Below are 17,335 nucleotides of genomic sequence, written 5' to 3'. Positions count from 1 at the left end.
CTGGAACGGGCGGGGCTTAGATCTGGCTTCTCATTTTTATATTGATAACCACCTGGGACTGAGCCAGGGGGGATAGATCAGTTGATGGTTACCTCTTCTGTTCATTCCCCCGGGGCATCTGGCATTGGCACTGTTGGAATACAGAATACTGGGCCAGAAGGACTTTGGGGTTGATCCAGTCTGGTCATTCTTATGGTCTTATCTTGGGCTCAGGACCCACGCCAGTAACCATCACTTGCCTTTATGAAAATACTACAATGGTCCACGGGTTCTGGTTAGAGACCCTTCATTGAATTATTACTATCCCAAGGAAAAAAAGTTCTCAGATGAGTTAAAAGTTTAGACAGGCCTAAAATGTCCTAGTATGTGGAGAATACACAACCTTGCACCACTTTGTGGGAGGTACACACTGTGTCCTAAAATACTTAGTGACTAGATGGGGTACCACATTCATGCAGCATGTTTATGAGGTCCCCCAGCACCACAGCAGCTGGGCACCACACAGTCTGCAGAGTATTTATCCTTCCCGCATCTCTGCAAGGTAAGGAAGTGTTATTTATCTCCGTTTTACAGATAGGAAAGTGAGGGCATGGGCCCAGAACTTCATAGCCATTCCTACTGATTTCATGGGAGTTAGGTACCTAAATACCTTTGAGGCTCTGGGGTGGAGAGAGTAAGGGACAGCTTCTTGGCCCCATGTTGGCCCCATGTATGACAACCAGCCCCTCAGCAGGTGAGCAAAAATTAGCTAAACAAGCTTCATGCTTAGTGCCACATCAGAGAGCTGGCCCTCCCTATCTGATAGCTCCCCTCCATCTGTGGCCATTCTTATCCTTCAAAAGAAGGAGAGAAAAGAAATCCTGAATATGCTGGAACGTATATGTGTGAGAAACCCTTGCAGACTCCCACAGGTGGCCACTACCCTGCAAAAATAAAATAAAAGGTGCATTCCTAAAACAGGCTGGCTCATTTGGGTGAAAATAACAGCAAAGACTCAGCAAGTTGGCTTTTCGCTAGGGTTAGCAGCACAAGTTGAAGCCCAGGCTCTCTCTTTTCCCATAAACCCGAGTTGTTTAGTCTTTGCTGGGTTTTTTTCTTTTTTTTCTTTTCCTTTTTGCCTGCATTAGCTAGGCTGAGCTAAGAACACGTCCTTTTGTGCACTGTTGACATACCCTTTGACACTTGCTTCAGCTTAGAATGTCTGCAAAAGCCCATCGCTCTTCCAAAGTATCTCACTGATGAGAGGCATGAGCCAAGAGCAAAGATGCAAATTAAAATAGATAGAAACAAAGCAAAGTTTATTTTGTATTTATTTCCCATCCTGCTGGGGTATTTGGCCCATTTCATCCTTGTTTTCCTCTGCTAAATACAAATCTTCTCTTTTTTTAATAAAATATATAAAATATTGTGCATCACTATCCATGAAAAACTATCGCCAAAAAGAATAAGGCACATTTCTGTGCAGCCTCTTCAAATATATATATATCTATATATCTATATATAAATTCAGAATGAACAAAACCCTTTTCAACCTCTTTGAGGCTGTCCAACATTTCACTGATCACTGACACATCTCCTATAATACCAAAATGTCACTGTTGGGAGCAGGTTCATTTGTGGGGAAGGAGATGGGAAATGTACTTTAAACAAAAATAGGATTTTATCCCTGAGGTGTCAGTTAAAAAAAAAAACTGCTGCCACAGAAAAGCACGAATAAAACACCATCTTAAATAATAGGACACATTGTTGAAAGTCCAAGCACCAAAATGATTTCATGGTAGAAGAAGCCTCACATCTTATAGTCACATTGTTTAACTAGGTTAATCTCATGTCTTCCAAAGTCACAAGACAGTCACTTGTGTGACTCCCAACCCTCTCTACTCATGTTATCTTTTAACAGACACACAGCTTCAGTTTGCTTCCAATGCTCATGAAATCTTTGAGGAAAGCAGAACACTGATGGTTTCCCTGGCAAGCATGAGAGCAGCATTTGTAGTGTAGCATGTTCAACTTCCAAAATCAGAGGGAGGGCTTGGACTCCATGTCTTCCACCCACTGTGGAACTACACCAAGAGGGGAAGCTGGTATCTACCTCTGCTGTAACTGGGTCGATTCCAGAGACACAATACCAGGGGATGATTTTGCTGGTGTTGGTAGCAATACATCAGGGAAAAGGGGAAGGTGAAAGCTTTATTGCTGAATGTCCACACTGCTCCAATTAGCCCTTCTGACAGGAAAAGGGGAGACTCCGATGTAACACTCCTTTCTTCTCCCTCCTCTTTAGCAGGCCCAAGAAGACTTGGGCTGCAGTACAAAATGGTGGGATTTCCCAACACTTAGTAGTAGCGGTTCAGGCTTCTGGTTCCTGGAATGTCCGGCTGCCCATTCATCCATATCTCCCGGATGATGCGTTCCCGCTCTTCCAGCCTCTGTGCCCTCTCTAGTTCTTCGGCTGAGGTGAAGACGTTCATGTTCAAAGTCCTTTCGAACCTGCGATGCCTGCGGGCCGACAGGTCTGAAGTGGTGTCTGAATCGTCATCACTCTCACTGCTGTCGCTGTCGCTTTCCGGCTCCCGAGGAGGCTTCTTGCCCGGGGATTGTTTGCAATCAGTTCGGCAGGACACCTTCAGCACCAAGGCCAGCAGGGTCAAGACGAGTCCAATGCACACGCCAGAGACGAAGTACAGAGCAGCACGTTCAGGATTTTCTGCAAGAAGAAAAGAAACAATTCTCAGAGGACAAGGCACAAAGTAACTGGGTCCCATGGTACACCTGCACAAGTTCACATGGCCCCAAGTTTCTTCAGAAGTTCAGTTCTTTTACTTTCACGTTGGTGCTCTCAAAGCTTCCACCTCAGAGAAGTCTATGGGATCTGCTGGTAGAGCACATACTTTATGTGTTATGTGTACAGCAAATGCCTCCTTATGTCCTGAAGCCATCTAATATTTCAAAGGAGCAGCATGTTGGCTTAAATGCTAATGTAGCTGCCCACAGGCAGACTTGAACCTGGGATCTCTGGAGCCTAGTGCAGGTACCTGTACAGCCGGAGCTAAAAGGCAACAGCTACTCAACTAAGGCTGGGGAAGAGACTCATTCTTTCTCTCTGTAAGTGGCCTAGGTGCCACTACATGGGACAGTGAACCACACCCAGTGGGTGTATGGGTTATACTAACTCTACCACCTATGGGAGTGCGCTTGTGAAGCCAGCAAGCTGCACACTCAGCAGTGACTAAGTGCACATTTCTGCCCCATACATTATCAGGCAAGGAATGAAGATAATTAGAAAGCTCTATGTTCTCTGTGCACCTTTACACTGCTGATGTGGTAAGCCTCACTCTGACATACTATCTATTTGCAGCATTCGTTTGCTTCTCTAAGGCAAACCTGCTGGTTTTCTGCCCAGCCCACCCACATATACTATTGACAATACCCCAAGATTAATGGAGATGGGGCATTAACTTGACAGATTCTTCATAAAAATGTTTCTGAGAAGATTTAATGAGCTGTGGAAGGATCCACATGTATTCTAAAATGTCATCCATCTTATTTGTGTGTTTTCTTATGTGTTGAATTTATCATAATTACACATGCTTTCTATGTGGGGAATCACTTTGGCCCATTTAAGTGTTATAGCAACAAAGCAGTTGATCCAACAAAGGATCAAGATGAACTAGGCAAAACAGCTGGAGCCGAATTTAATCCTGTTAATTCAAGCCAGAGCCTTTAAGTTTGGGGCCAGATCTTCAGATCCAGTACAGCTCCATTGAGGTCAGTAGTGGAGCTGTGACATTTTACACCAGTTGACAATCCGGCCCTTGGGGCTGGGAGATGTCTGTCCTCTTCAAGCTAAGTCTGCATTTGCTGGAGCCCATTGCAACTTTAGAAATGAAAGCAGAATTGGGTCTTCTGAAACTGGAGTTTTCAGAAGGCAATGCAGGAAACACCTGTAAAATTGCTTCAAGCAGATTTCTAGTGTGCAGCAGCTGAGGGTATTATCGGGGTGTTTATTTGGCTGAAGCTGGCCGAAGTTTGCTGGTGGAGGGGATACCCCAGGGGGTCAACATAATCATCTCAAACCCATTGCATGTAATTCTCTCTTGAAATACTGGGCCACAAATGAAACAAACAAGCATATTTTAACTGCTCCCCAGCAGGGCACCTTGACTCTGGGTTTGAATGAGGTTAAAGGTCACTGTGAAGGCCAATACCTGAAGATGCCCATGGCACAGCTACAGAAAGCACAAGGGGGAAGAATTCTGAATAGGAACAGAGTTCTATGTAATGTGGTGGGCATACTGCCCTTTACTTAGCCCACAGCACTGCGGTACCTTCTCTGCTGCAATAAAAACCACCCCTGCGCTGTTTGGATCCAATCAATTGCTCATCTTTGCCTGCAAGGCTCTATGTGCTGAGGGTATATCTATACTTATTGCGGGGTGGGAGGGGATTGATGCATCCTGATCAATCTTCTGCAGATCGATTTTGCCACGTGTGAAGACACAGCAAAATCAATCTCTCTGGGCTCGGCCATCGACCCTGGTACTCCACGCTGACGTGCAGAGTAAGGGATGTCAGCGCAAGCCCAAAGATCTCTTATCTATGCCAGGGAAGAAAGTCAATCCTGATACGTCAATTCTAGCTACTCAAATGGCGTGGCTGGAGTTACATATCTGAGATTGACTCTGATTCCTACTATAGACCAGGCCTGAGGTGGCCACTCCTTCTTTTCTGTTTCTATTTATTCCTGCAAAACCATCCTGTTTACTCTGCACAAGTTATCAGACCAAGAATCCACTTTGTACCTCATTCTTGCCTGTCTCTGGGACCCCCTACTTGATCCAGTCTGTAGCGCTTACACTCCCATCCTGGTCAAGCCCCCTCTTAACACCACATTTCTCTAAGGAGGCTGATGACCCCTACTGCCCCCCGGGGGTTTTAACTTACTGGAGCTTAGCTCATGAGCCTCTACACTGTGCGCTAAAAGACAGCTCACTCTCAGCTAAGGCTGCAGGGGTGACTCATTCTCTCTGTGTAAGTGGCCTAGGTGCCGCTACATGGGACAGTGACCCACACTCTGTAGGTGTGTGGCTTATACCTGTTCTTGGCACAACACAAATAAATAACAACAGTACAAGCCTGAATTAAAGATAAAGTTGGACTGGAGATTATTTAGGGGTGGAATTTTCAAAGGGGCCAAAGAAGGTTAGGAGCTTAACTCCCGCTGACTTGGGCAGCCCCAAGCCTCCCCGCATTCCCTGGATGTACTGGTGGATTATTTTGTGCAGCGATTAATCTTACCCTTAAACTTCACTTTCAAGTGAGCATATGGCAAGCTCCAGGGGCTGGAAGAGAAGGGGTTTGCACTGGCGGAAGCTTGCTTTACGATCTGTCTAGTGTATGCCTGGCTAATATGATTAGAAGAACCTCATTTGTGTGAGCACTAAATTCACATACACAAACAGGCTCACTTTAAAGACATATGCATGTTGCATCAGTTCCATAGCTCACCCTTTTACCACAATTCATAAAAAGCACAGTGTGGAGCCAGGAATGGACTGAAAACATTATTTCTTTCACCACTTTCCTTCTTTTTTCTACACTCTCTCTCCATCGGTCTAGCTGCCATGGGCAGTCAGTAAACGAACTGAAACCAGATTGCTTGTTAGCCAGTAATTTTTTCATTCACTACACACAACTCCTTCATTCATTACCAGGGTAGTAATTTAATCTTTGGGCTCTGCCAGCATTTGTGAACCATTAGTTATGCCCTTGGCACTTAGGACATGAGCTGAACTCCTTCACTGAACTGTAGCCCTTCATTCAACTGCAGAGCTAGCATTTATCAGTTTATATGGACAATTCAGCCACACAGCAACCAAGAAATGGCCAAGATTTTGAAATGTGACCAATAATTTGGGAGGCCTCCAACTGTGGGTGGCCAACCTGAGATACCTCAAAAGGGAACTTAACTTTCAAAGGGTGAGTTTTCAGCATTTCTGACAATTGGGCCTTCTTTTAAGACATTTTAAATCTTGCAATCCAACAAGAAAGCACACCAAATTACTAGTCATTTTTCAACCTAGTAGCAGTAGTAGTGCGGCGGTAACTCTGAAGAGCCATACTGGTGATGAATCAGCACCCATTGTGCTAGCATTGCACAGGCACTGAAGAAAACGCCTGTCCCTTGGAGAAAGAGATTACATGTGTTTGCTTGGGTGTACATGCAGGCAGCGGCATATACACACACCTAAAATAGTGAGTTTGGCCAGTCATCCTTGCCTTATGACCCATAAAACTTACATTAGCCAAACAGAGAACATTGTCTAACTCTTAAAATATAAAAAGGCAAAGCTGTAAATTTCTATAGTACATAGGAAACTGCACCATCCAGCGTATTAGACACTGCACCATCCAGGGTATTAGACATGTGTACCTTGCTTTACCAACCAAACTACGCAATTCAGTCCTGATTTACCATCTTAACTGAGGGCCATATGTTGTGGTTTTTCCTCAAGCAGCATTCCTCTGACTGAATACAGCATCATGGATGTTGCCCTGAGGACGGCCACACCTGCACCAGGCACTTGCAATCCGTTAAGTGTAAGGAGATTTTCCTCAGAGCAGTTTTCAGGGTGCAAGTGTGGCACAGCGAGGGAGGTGGACTTCAAACTCTAACTCTGCACGTAAAAAGATACATGCTCACTATAACTTTCTGTGTTGCGGGTGGAGGCTCCTCTGATTGCCTGGCTGGAAGAAAAGGGTCATTCTCCCTTTAAGTGCTCCCCCTACAACAGGGGGAAGGAGGGAAGCTGTTTGCAGAGGCAGGGGGGAAGGTCAGGAAACAGTTGGGGAGGTCAGGAGAAGGTTCAGATTCAGAACCTGCGTGCTCTGAACATCCTGCAGCTATTTGGTGATAGGACTTGCAGCGTCCATCAGTCCAGTGGGCAGATCACAGAACACACTGTCAGCCTGGACACTAATTGGCATACCTGTCACCAGGCTACACGGACCATATTAGTCCAGGGAACCGGTTCCAAAGTGCCTGAGCCCCAGCTCCTCAAAGGTGTTCAGCCGCAGAGTGCCAAGTGGTTTCAGCGGCAGTAAGGCATCTAACTACCTTTGAGGAACTATTCCTCAAATGACCCAGGGCTTGCCAAGCTGCTGTTACACTTTCTGAAGACGCTACCTATGCTGATGGAAGAGCTTCTCCCTTTGGCACTGCTACCCCCCGCCCCCTTCTCAGGAGGTGGTAATTGTGTTGATGAAAGAAGCCTGTTGGGTGGTACCTCCATATAACGGTGCTGCTCAGATGTATGGTTTTGCTAATGATACTGCCCATGTTCCTGTCCCCTGATACAGCCTGAGTAAAATTCAGTGGGCTTTTGGCTCCCAAGTCACACAGGGCCCTCTTGAAAATGTTGCCCTCAAAGATTAACCCAGCCCAGTCCTTCCGGAGCAGAGCTGAGGCCTGCTGGTAAGACAGTCTGGAGAAGCTTGCACTGTTGTGGCTTATGCTGTACCCACCACGTGGCTAAACAGCAAATGTCTGTCTCTTGGCTGGTCAATCCAGCACATATGCTAAAACCTATTAAAAATTTAATAAAATAAAGTCTATGTTTCTCATTACACACTATTTCTGGCTCTCAGATAGCCTCCATTACAGTGTAGCTGAGGACTCCAAAATCTTCAATATATTTAACCTCACAGCACCCCTGGGAGGTAGAGAAGTGCTATTAACCCTATTTGATGGTTGAGGAACTGAGACACTGGGCCATTAGGCACCTAAATCCTTATTCCTAGTCCACGGTGAATTAACACTTACATGGTCATTGGGCAGGAGCACAAGAATGAGCCTGCAGTCCAGCGGGTAGGGCATCCTGCCTAGGCCCTAGTCCCCTTACTCCAATAGATTTCGTTACTGATCCACAGTGAAACAGCTACAGCAGGAGAGACTGAGGGAGTACAAATAGTCCAGCTGGCCAAGGTTCAGACACACATGCAGGTGAGCGGCGGAGATGTCCGTTTAGATTCTGTCTCCCCTTTTGGTGCGGGCAGGGGAAAAAAGAAGCAGTATCTCCTACATCCCAAGCACGTGCTCTAATCAGGGGGCTAAAAGTTATAAAAAAGGTGTGTACGCTCAACCCAGATTGTGCATGGGACCTGTTCCACTAGGCAGCCTCTAAGCACCCCTACCAATCTGGATAAATGCCTGTCTTCCCTGGTTTGTGAACTGCTCTAGGATGTAGGCAGGAGATAAGTGTCTGGATGCCTGGCAGGAGGCAACAGTGTACATGCCTAAAGGCAGAAACATAGGTGCCCAAGGAAATTCTACCCTGAAAACTTAAGCATGTTTTCAGCGGGAGTTTTGTCCATCACAGTTGAGTCAAAATTGGCTCATAAGCAGCTAATTCTTTTGGTGCATTCGGACCCCGATGACTTACCCAAGGTCACAGAAGAAGTCATCAGCAAAGCAGAGAATTGACCTCAGAGCTCCTAACTGTCCCTTCAGCAGGGAATGTGCATAGGATGGGTATCAGTGATCTGCATTTAAGGCCTCTCTAAGCAAGTAGCCAACTCAGACTCAATGCTAGCTGTGCTCCCCTGGGCTCTGATTCAGCAAACAACTTAAATATGTCCTCTACTTTTGCACATATTGAAGTCTTACTGTCTTCACTGAGACTTACACACATGCTTAAATGCTTTGCTGAGTTAGAGCATGCGTCCATTGTGCAGATTGTTCCATATGCCCCGTGGCATGAAAAAGTCCAAGTTCACAGTATTAGCCAATGTCAGGGACTGCTCCCTCAGTTTCAGATGACATCTGTGAGTTACCTTCTTTCCCTCTATGTTAATCAAGACCCCTCCTGAAATGCCATGCAATCTCCTTAGCAGGGATCAGCTCTCCCCTTTCTATGGTGCCTCTCTTTCTGGGCTGGGCATACAGCTGCAAAGGTCGTTGATTGAAGAGGCTAAACCACTTCTTTTAATTTATATACCCAAAAGGCGCATGCCTGCCTTCTCCCCGCCCGTCCCTGTGTCTGGAACACACACCATTTTCTACAGGCTCCACAACAGCCAAAATTAGAAGCACATTTTTTAAAAAAAGAAACCAAGCAAACCACAATTATTGAGGCTATTTCCTGTGGGCTAATGATCAGCTGGGAGCATCAGCCCAGACGGTCATTAATTCCCCAGGAAATGGTCCAGGCCAACCTTGTTATTGCTATTACAGCATTTTATTTTCTTCTTGCTGTTTTCATACATACAAATTAATCTGTACAATACTACATGTGATTTCCTGCGATGGCATCAGGCCCTCGGAGAGCTCAGCAGGGAGGAGGTCCTTATTAATGGTGCACCATGCAGTGCCTAGCCCTTTGTAAGGCACAGCAGCCAGTTGGACTCCTTGTGCCAGGACAGCGATGTAATGGATGGGATGCGCAAGCAGCCCCTGGTCAAACTTCTAGCACCAGCAATTTCTGGGGCTTGGGAGCCGCTTGTTACCGTATTTGCAGCACATCACTGTTTATGGGGGATTTATGATAGTCCCCCCGCAACACACATACATGTTCAAAGAGACCCTCTGCACCAGTTCTGAAGATCAAAGTCTTCTGCCCAGAGAACTACTACAGGGTAAATGGAGGCACCGTACCTGCTGCTAATGTGCTGCCTGCCACCCTGACCTTCAAGGGAGCCCACCTCAAGGCGTAAGATGGTACCTCAGTTTCCCTGCCTCTTCACTTCTAGGCCAGAGAAGAGAAACTCACGTTCAATTGTGATAAGAGCCCATTAAGTACTACGCAGATGGAGGGATGGTTTTACCTTTGTTGCTATCCTCTTGGTCACACATACAGATCTAAAGCCTAATGAAGCCAGCCAGAGTCTTTCCAATGCCTGCAATGGGCACAGCCTGAGTGGGCTGGTTTCCCTGCCCTTTTGACGTGGATGGAGGCTGCTCCAGCCAGGCTGGAGTTCCCCTGCCCCTAGCATGCCCTGGACCTGCTGAAAACCATTGCTGCTGCATCTGGGCTGGACACCCCTGTCCACAGTACTCCTGGGCCTGAGAAGCCACAGATGAGGGCTGCTCTGGCTGTGCTGGAGCGCCTCTGCCCATGGCAGGCCCCATAGGGTGAAGCAGCCCCCTGCCTGCAGTGGGAAGGAGGCTGCTCCAGCCCCTACCAGTTAAACATTACCATCCCTAGCTCTGGATCAGACCTATACTAAATAAGAATTCTGTAGTTTGCAGCCACAGACTTCTGCAAACATGTGTGCTGTAAAGTTACATGCATACCAGTTGAGCACTCAGGCCTAAATCTGATAGGTTTACCAGATCATCCTATATAATACAGTCACCAGCTACTGATATTGTTTCTATTTGCTTTGCAAATTTCTGTAGGGGTGTTCCTTTAAAAGTTCTGTGGGGTTGCATGAAATAAACACAAATGCTGCTGGAATGCCAAAAGGACCCTGACTAATTGCTCGGAGTGCCATGAGCAGGTTGATAAAGAAAGCAAACACTCCCACAAGTGACCTGCCCTGATGGCTTTTTACACTCCTCTACCATTCATAAGGACATTGCCTCTTCACAGGTCAACGTCTACTAAGGAGATACAGGGGACGGCCAGGACACGTCTCTCTGTAATTGCACCCAACCTTCCCACCTGCTGCCCACTAAATGCCAACAGATTCAAGTGGCAAGTGTTTGCAGTCTCCCAGTCTGCAGCTCCCCAACCACGTCCCATGGATTTGTTCGAGGGTGACCAAATCTCCCTGACCCAAATAGAGGACAGGGAGATATGTGGGGGAGGGGCAGCTCCACCAAGCCCAGAGGAGCCAGAAAGGAGGCGGCAGCCTCTGGTTCTCCCCAGGAGCCTGGGGAAGCAGCAGCCCCTAGCGCTCCCTGGAAGCCCTGAGGAAGCGACAGCTGCTGCACACACACCCCTCATCCCTGGGAAAGCAGCAGCCACCCCTGCCTCAGCCCCAGGGAAGCCACAACCCCCGGTGCGCCCCGAGCCCTGGGAAAGCAGCTGCAGCCACCACTCCCCACCACTGGGGAACTGGGAGCCTCTGGGAACCTGCAGGTAAGAACTCTCAGAGAACTTCTGCCAGCAGCTGCACCTGCGCAGTTGCTGGTGGAAAAGGTCAGCCGGGGGGGTGTCCCAAATCGGGGACAATTCACCCCTTTTAAAAAATAAGTCAGGGCGCCTTTCTGGCATCCCAAATACAGGACTGTCCCATCCAATACAGGACAGATGGTCACGCAAATTTGTTCTCTAAATGACTGTAGTGTCAGAATAGCCGGCTTCTGAATGACTATCCTCCAGCTGGGGTGGAGACAGCTGTAGTCAGGAAATGAAGCTTTAGCCCCATGTTTGTCTGCTGCCAGGACCCACAAGCAACAGGTGTGCAGCAGCATGGACCATCCCCTGATGCTATGGAACACAGAGGGCCCACAATGCCCACAGACTTCAGCAGTAACTGAGGGTGCATGGTATCTTGCAGGACAGGTCCTCAAAAAACAACGATTTTAAAAATAATTAAGCCATCAATAGTCCTTTTATCTTCACTGCTGTCTCAACCAGCTTACCAGCACAGAACAGCCCTAGATCTGGCAGAATCCTAGCTCAAAGGAGACTTCCCCCCAACCCACACACAAGAAAGAACATAGGACAGAGTTCTAGTGAAGAAAAAGGAAACGTCATCAATGGCACTTTCAGCATAGTCAAAAGACCTGGATTCTAGTCCCAGCTTTCCCTGACTCACTGTGTGCCCTTGTGTGAACCACTTTAATTTTCCCCAACTATAAAAAGGCAGCATCAACAATAACCTGCTTTACAAAGATGTTGAGAGGGTTTGAAATGGCTCCAGGCCAAAAATCTAGGTTTGAGCTGCAAAGTTTGGCAAACTTTAGATCTCAGACCAAATTTCAAGTCTGATTTCGCTCATAATCAACTAAATCCCACAGGCAGAAATGGGCGCAGGGAGGGTTGCAGAAGAAGGATTCAGATTCAGGGCTAGGGGTTGTTAACAGTTCCTTAATGCTTGTAAAATGCTTCAGGGCTTTTCAGGGCAGGACAGAAATCCAAGCCTTTGTTATGCAACCATTCTATTGCCAACTGTTTATTTGACCTGGTAACTTGTATTTAATCCACATTGGCAGAAAGATTAAAAAAGTCCTCTAACAGGGGTAGGACTCCAGTGAGGACAGAGCCTGAGTTGTACAAAGATATGCTCGACGTTTTTCTGAGCAGAGTAAGATGCATTATTCACAGGCATGGGATTAGTGTGTCTCTAAGTCAGGAAGTCCTCGTCAGAGACATGCTGTTTGCAGATGCTGCTGCTGTAGTGTCTCACACAGAAGACCAGCTTCAAAAACTGCTGGATCAGTTCTCCAAAGCGTGCAAGGACTTTGGGCTTACCATCAGCCTAAAGAAGACAAACATACTCGATCACGATGTTGCTGAATCCCCGTCAATCAGCATTGACAACTATACGTTAGAGGTCATCCATGAGTTCATTCACCTCGAGGATCAGACAGCTAGCAGAGGAGAAGTGAACGCACAGAAAGCACAATAAGGACTTGCCAGACACCCACTACATCTGCAAGAGATGCAGCAAGGACTGTCACTCTCGTGTGGGTCTTCATAGTCACAGTAGACGCTGTAAATGAAGCCCTCAATTGAAACTATAAAGGGCGCGATCCATAGTCTATGCAGACTGAAGGATGCCTACCACTTAAAGTTGAGATCAGTGGGAGCTAGGGGTCCTAAATACCTTCTGAGAATCTTGGCTTGAGTCTCTATGTGCTTGACGCTACTATCCTCACCTCTAAAATGGGGATCAAGCATTTCCCTGTCTCCAAGAGATTGTGTGAGGACTGGCTATGTTAAAGATGTGAGATTGTAACGTACCAGGGTGCTGGGAGCAACAGACAGACAGACAGATTAGCCAGATGATGCATTTACAGGTCTTTGCAGTTCTTTCCGTGCAGGACTACATATCTATGAACCATGTAATATTCAATCTTCATTTATGAAGGACATCTATTTCTACATTAAGAATCACTGTTTTAAAGGGACCCTGAAAAATCCGGAGCTGCTGCTGCCATGATATAGGAGGATAGGAGGGAGGCAGAATCTTGAACTTAATACCATGGCTGCTTTTTTAAAAAGTATTACAAAAAGAGTCCTACTCAGAAACGTTCTCCTGAATACATGCCCAAATTCAAATGACAAACCTTGTGCTAGGAACAAAAACACTACAGCCTTGTGATAGTGCATGAGAATCAGAGGATGGCACCGACAGGAAATAAAAGAGACCAAACCTGAGTGCAGTGAAAAAAAGAAAACTCAACACTGCGCTTTAATCATTTAAGTGCTGGCTCTGCAAGACCCCCCATGCGTGCCTTGGCTTAGCCTCGTTGCAGTCAGTGGGATTATTCACCACATGCAATGTTATGCATATGCACGTGCCTTTGCAAAAATCAGGAAGACGGGTTTTAAAAAAGAAGGGCCCGGAAGTGGGCCCAGAACCAGTCCTGCCTGGGGAAGGTCCAGCAAACTGCAAGGCCTGTCTCTGTGGCACAAGGGAGCTCACGTTCAGGGACAGTAGTTTTGCAATTCCAATTATAATTCTAGAGGTAAACATGCACCCTGCCAGCAAAAGTTAGACTGAGGAATGTGGTGAATCAGCACACGCCCTGGCCAGCCTCAACCCACACTTTGGTTGTCTGGCTCCACCCACTCTGCAGGGAGCACCAACAACTGCTGCTCCCACTACAGATTGAACGGCTCTAGTCCAGCACACTCTCATGTGGCAAACTCAGTAATCCAGCATTTAATATGGAGACAGACCTATCTCATAGAACTGGAAGGGACATTGAGAGGTCATTGAGTCTGGTCCCCTGTGCTCATGGCAGGGCCTATCTCCCTCACTGGCAGATTTTTTTTTTTAATCTATTTGCCCCAAATCACTGGGTGGCCCCCTCAAGGGCTGAACTCACACCCCTGAGTTTAGCAGGCCAATGCTCAAACCCCAGAGCTATCCCCCCACCTTCATTTAGCTGAATACTCACTTATCATGGGTGTGGCCAAGGTTCCCATGGCCCCATAAAGTTTGTTTTCAGCCACCAGTCCTGGATCTCAGTGTTCTGTGCTGTTATTTAACTGTAATTTACCCCTAAGGCTACGTCTACACTAGCACACTACGTCGAAGTAGCCTATTTCGAAGTAAGGACATCGAAACAGGCTACTTCGATGTGTATCGTCCACACGTCTTCCAGGGCTGGTGCCGTCGATGTTCCACATCAAAGTAGTGACGGGGAATATCGAAAGGAGCCGCCCCAGAAGGAAATGTGGAGCGTCCACCCACACAAGTGCTCCCTGTTGAAATAAGGGGCCAGCAAAGCCCCAAGCCGCTCCCTTAAAGGGCCTCTCCCAGACACACTTGCACTAAACAGCACAAGATCCACAGAGCCGACAACCAGTTGAAGACCCTGTGCACGCAGCATGGACCCCCAGCTGCAGCAGCAGCAGCCAGAAGCCCTGGGCTAAGGGCTGCTGCACGCGGTGACCATAGAGCCCTGCAGGGGCTGGACAGAGCGTCTCTCAACCCCTCAGCTGATGGCCGCCACGGAGGACCCTGCTATTTCGAAGTAGCGGGACGCAGATTGTCTACACTCGCCCTACTTCGACGCTGAACGTCGAAGTAGGGTGCTATTCCCATCTTCGGATGGGAATAGCGATTTCGACATCTCACCACCTAACGTCGATTTCAACGTCGAAATAGCACATGGCGCATGTAGACACGATGCGTGCTATTTTGACGTTGTGCTGGCTACTTCGAAGTAGCTGGCTAGTGTAGATGCACCCTAAATGTCTTCTAAGAGCCCAGTAAGCAGTGGAAGTATTGGTAATGCTGCTAGACAATATTGACCTTCCAGGGTCTGGCAAATTCCCTCACTGGGCTCCAGTCAGGTCCTGAGGGTGCCGAACTAGAGAGGTTCAACTTGTAATATAAATGGGGGCTGTGGAGAGCTTGCATTGATGTGTCCCTGTTTCTATTGGGCTTTTTGCTATCAGGGGCCCACATCCTGGCTGCACCCAAGCACTGATTCTGCCTGATGATCTTCATAATGAGAGTGACTCTAAAATAAATGTAAATGGAAGAAAGCTCCTGTGTTACATGACAGACACATAACAAGAACAAATGTGGATGAAAGCTAAGCTGTTGACTGAGGGAAATCTTTCCCTAAATTAGATTTAAATATGTGCTATACTAAGTAGCTACTCCATCTTCACACTTCCACTGAAGATAAGCCAAATTCTCTTAAGCAGGGTAACGACCTAAGTGCTGTTCATTTTCCAAATTGCAGGACAACAAGCTTGCCTTCTTAAGGAGCCAGCCTTTGCTCTCAAGGAAAAAGGCACATGAGAAATAATACCGCACATAAAATTGCATTGCATTTAACTTGCGACGAGGGTGAGTCCAAGCGCAGGCAGAGCACAATAGAGCCTGTTATGTACAGACAGTCCTTCTCAGGGCTATGCCGGTCTGGCATTCAAGGGAAAACCTGCTGAAGGACAAATGGGAAAATGAACCTCGGACAGAAATACAAAGGGGCAGATTCTACCCTCAGTTACATTGGTGCTGCCCCACTGAGGGGAGCCCAGAGAAGAAGCAGGCAAGTGACCTACCTGTGATGAAAGAATATGCTGCTAGGATGTTGCTGAGCAAGGCCATCTCTGTGCTAACGCCCACGGGCTCCATGCTGCTGTTATCCACGGGCTGCTGTGTCTCATCCACAGGAAGCTGCAGAGCAGTGTTGTCTAGCGGATAAAAGGTCGCCGACCTCCCTTTCTTCTTCTCTGTTTTAGTGAGGGAACAAGCACGTCAGTCCCAGCACTGCCCTAACGCAACTGAACCTGCCACTGCATTCAGAAACTGGGAGCCAATCACTGGAAACGCCAGCCAAATTGAGCCCAGTTCGGCAGCTGGACCTTCATGGTTAGCTTCAGCTGAGTGCACGTGGTGGATTCAAGGCAATTTCTGTGCTGGCTGCCAGACAGCATCTCCTCTCCCTGGTACTGCTCCCTCTCACATTCCCCCGTTAGACACACATGTGCTTCACAGCAAATACAGAAGCAGGTTGCTTTTCTTTTTGGAAAATCAAAGAGCCTTTATCAGCTGCTGGGTTCCATTAAATGTGTAGTAACTCAGCACACGGGCTTGAAAGACACGGTCAGTCAGCTATGCTTGCATCTCACAGCCACTCTGCAGAGCTCTACACCTGGCCAGCAGCACTGCTTTCCCTCCAGCCCTATTAAGGGAAGGGCGGACGTTGCCTGTGTTTATGACTTCCTTCAGAAGCAGGCTCTCATTGTGTTTCAGGCAGACATAATTTCCCCTTCAGGTGAGGGAACACAGGTTAATGATTTTATTTTATTTGAAGACTGGAGCTGAGAAGGCAGCTAATTCCAGGAGGCTGAAAGAAACCCTTTCAGACCTTATCAGATCACTGGTAAGAACTGGCTGTACCTTGATCTGTCTGCGGACACCACAACCACTGGCAAAATACTAATTGTTTCAAACACATTAAAAAGTCGGTCTATGCAGAGCACTCCTTCCACCTCCTAAGCGTGAGCAAAAGCCTAGAGCTCTTAAACCTTTTAAGACTCCTGTCCCTGAGTATCTGGTACAGGAGGCAAACAGACAGTACACAGGAGCTGGCAACAGCATCTGGCTTCAGCTTATCTGCTAGAATTAAGTTTAGGAAACTGACGATTCTGGTGCCTGAAATACTATTAGTGCTGGGGAGTAAAGCCACTTTCAACTCCAGCACACAGGGCATCAAAATCTGTGTCTGTTCGCAGCTTCTGTGTGTTTTCATTTGCACAGCTCACACCCCAGGTGAACGGTTACATTGTTCACCTCACAATGAACACGCCTGGAAGTGGAGCAACCCAGGAGTTCAAGTGACAGCTGTGGTGGTCAGGAGGAGACAAGTTAATTTAAAATGTTGAGGGGGGCGATGGCTCAGGTCAGTGAATGACCATGTGATGCTGCAGCCTATTTATGTGGCTTCATAGAGTCACAGCACAAAGCCAGTGGGGATCCCTTTGCTCACCTACTCTGACTTCCTATATAACACATGCTGCAGAGCCTCCCAAAAATAACTCCTAGGGCAGATCTTTTAGAAGAGCATCCCAGCTTGATTTAAAAATGATCAGAGCTGGAGAATCCCCCACAACCCTCAGGGCAGATCTATGCTACAGGGGAAGGCCAAATTAAGGTACGCAATTAACACAGCTAGAGTCAACGTACCTTGATTCAGGCT

The 17,335-nt window shown here is 47.3% G+C and overlaps 1 protein-coding gene across 4 annotated transcripts in view; it reads right to left on the bottom strand.

Moving 5' to 3' along the window:
• Nucleotides 1–1,320: 1,320 nt before the first annotated feature.
• Nucleotides 1,321–17,335, bottom strand: part of EVA1A (eva-1 homolog A, regulator of programmed cell death) — a 307,385-nt gene continuing 291,370 nt past the window's right edge. For all 4 annotated transcript variants that reach the window (XM_074991351.1, XM_074991353.1, XM_074991352.1 and 1 more), the window contains 2 exons: nt 15,696–15,866; nt 1,321–2,707 (listed from right to left, as the gene is read on the bottom strand). In XM_074991351.1, coding sequence (XP_074847452.1) covers nt 2,337–2,707; nt 15,696–15,866 — 542 coding nt within the window. In that variant the 3' untranslated portion in view covers nt 1,321–2,336. The remainder of the gene's footprint in view (nt 2,708–15,695; nt 15,867–17,335) is intronic.

Source organism: Carettochelys insculpta, chromosome 3 (genome assembly GCF_033958435.1).
Source record: "Carettochelys insculpta isolate YL-2023 chromosome 3, ASM3395843v1, whole genome shotgun sequence".
Classification (NCBI taxonomy): domain Eukaryota; kingdom Metazoa; phylum Chordata; order Testudines; family Carettochelyidae; genus Carettochelys; species Carettochelys insculpta.
This window is presented reverse-complemented; position numbering and strand designations above follow the sequence as displayed.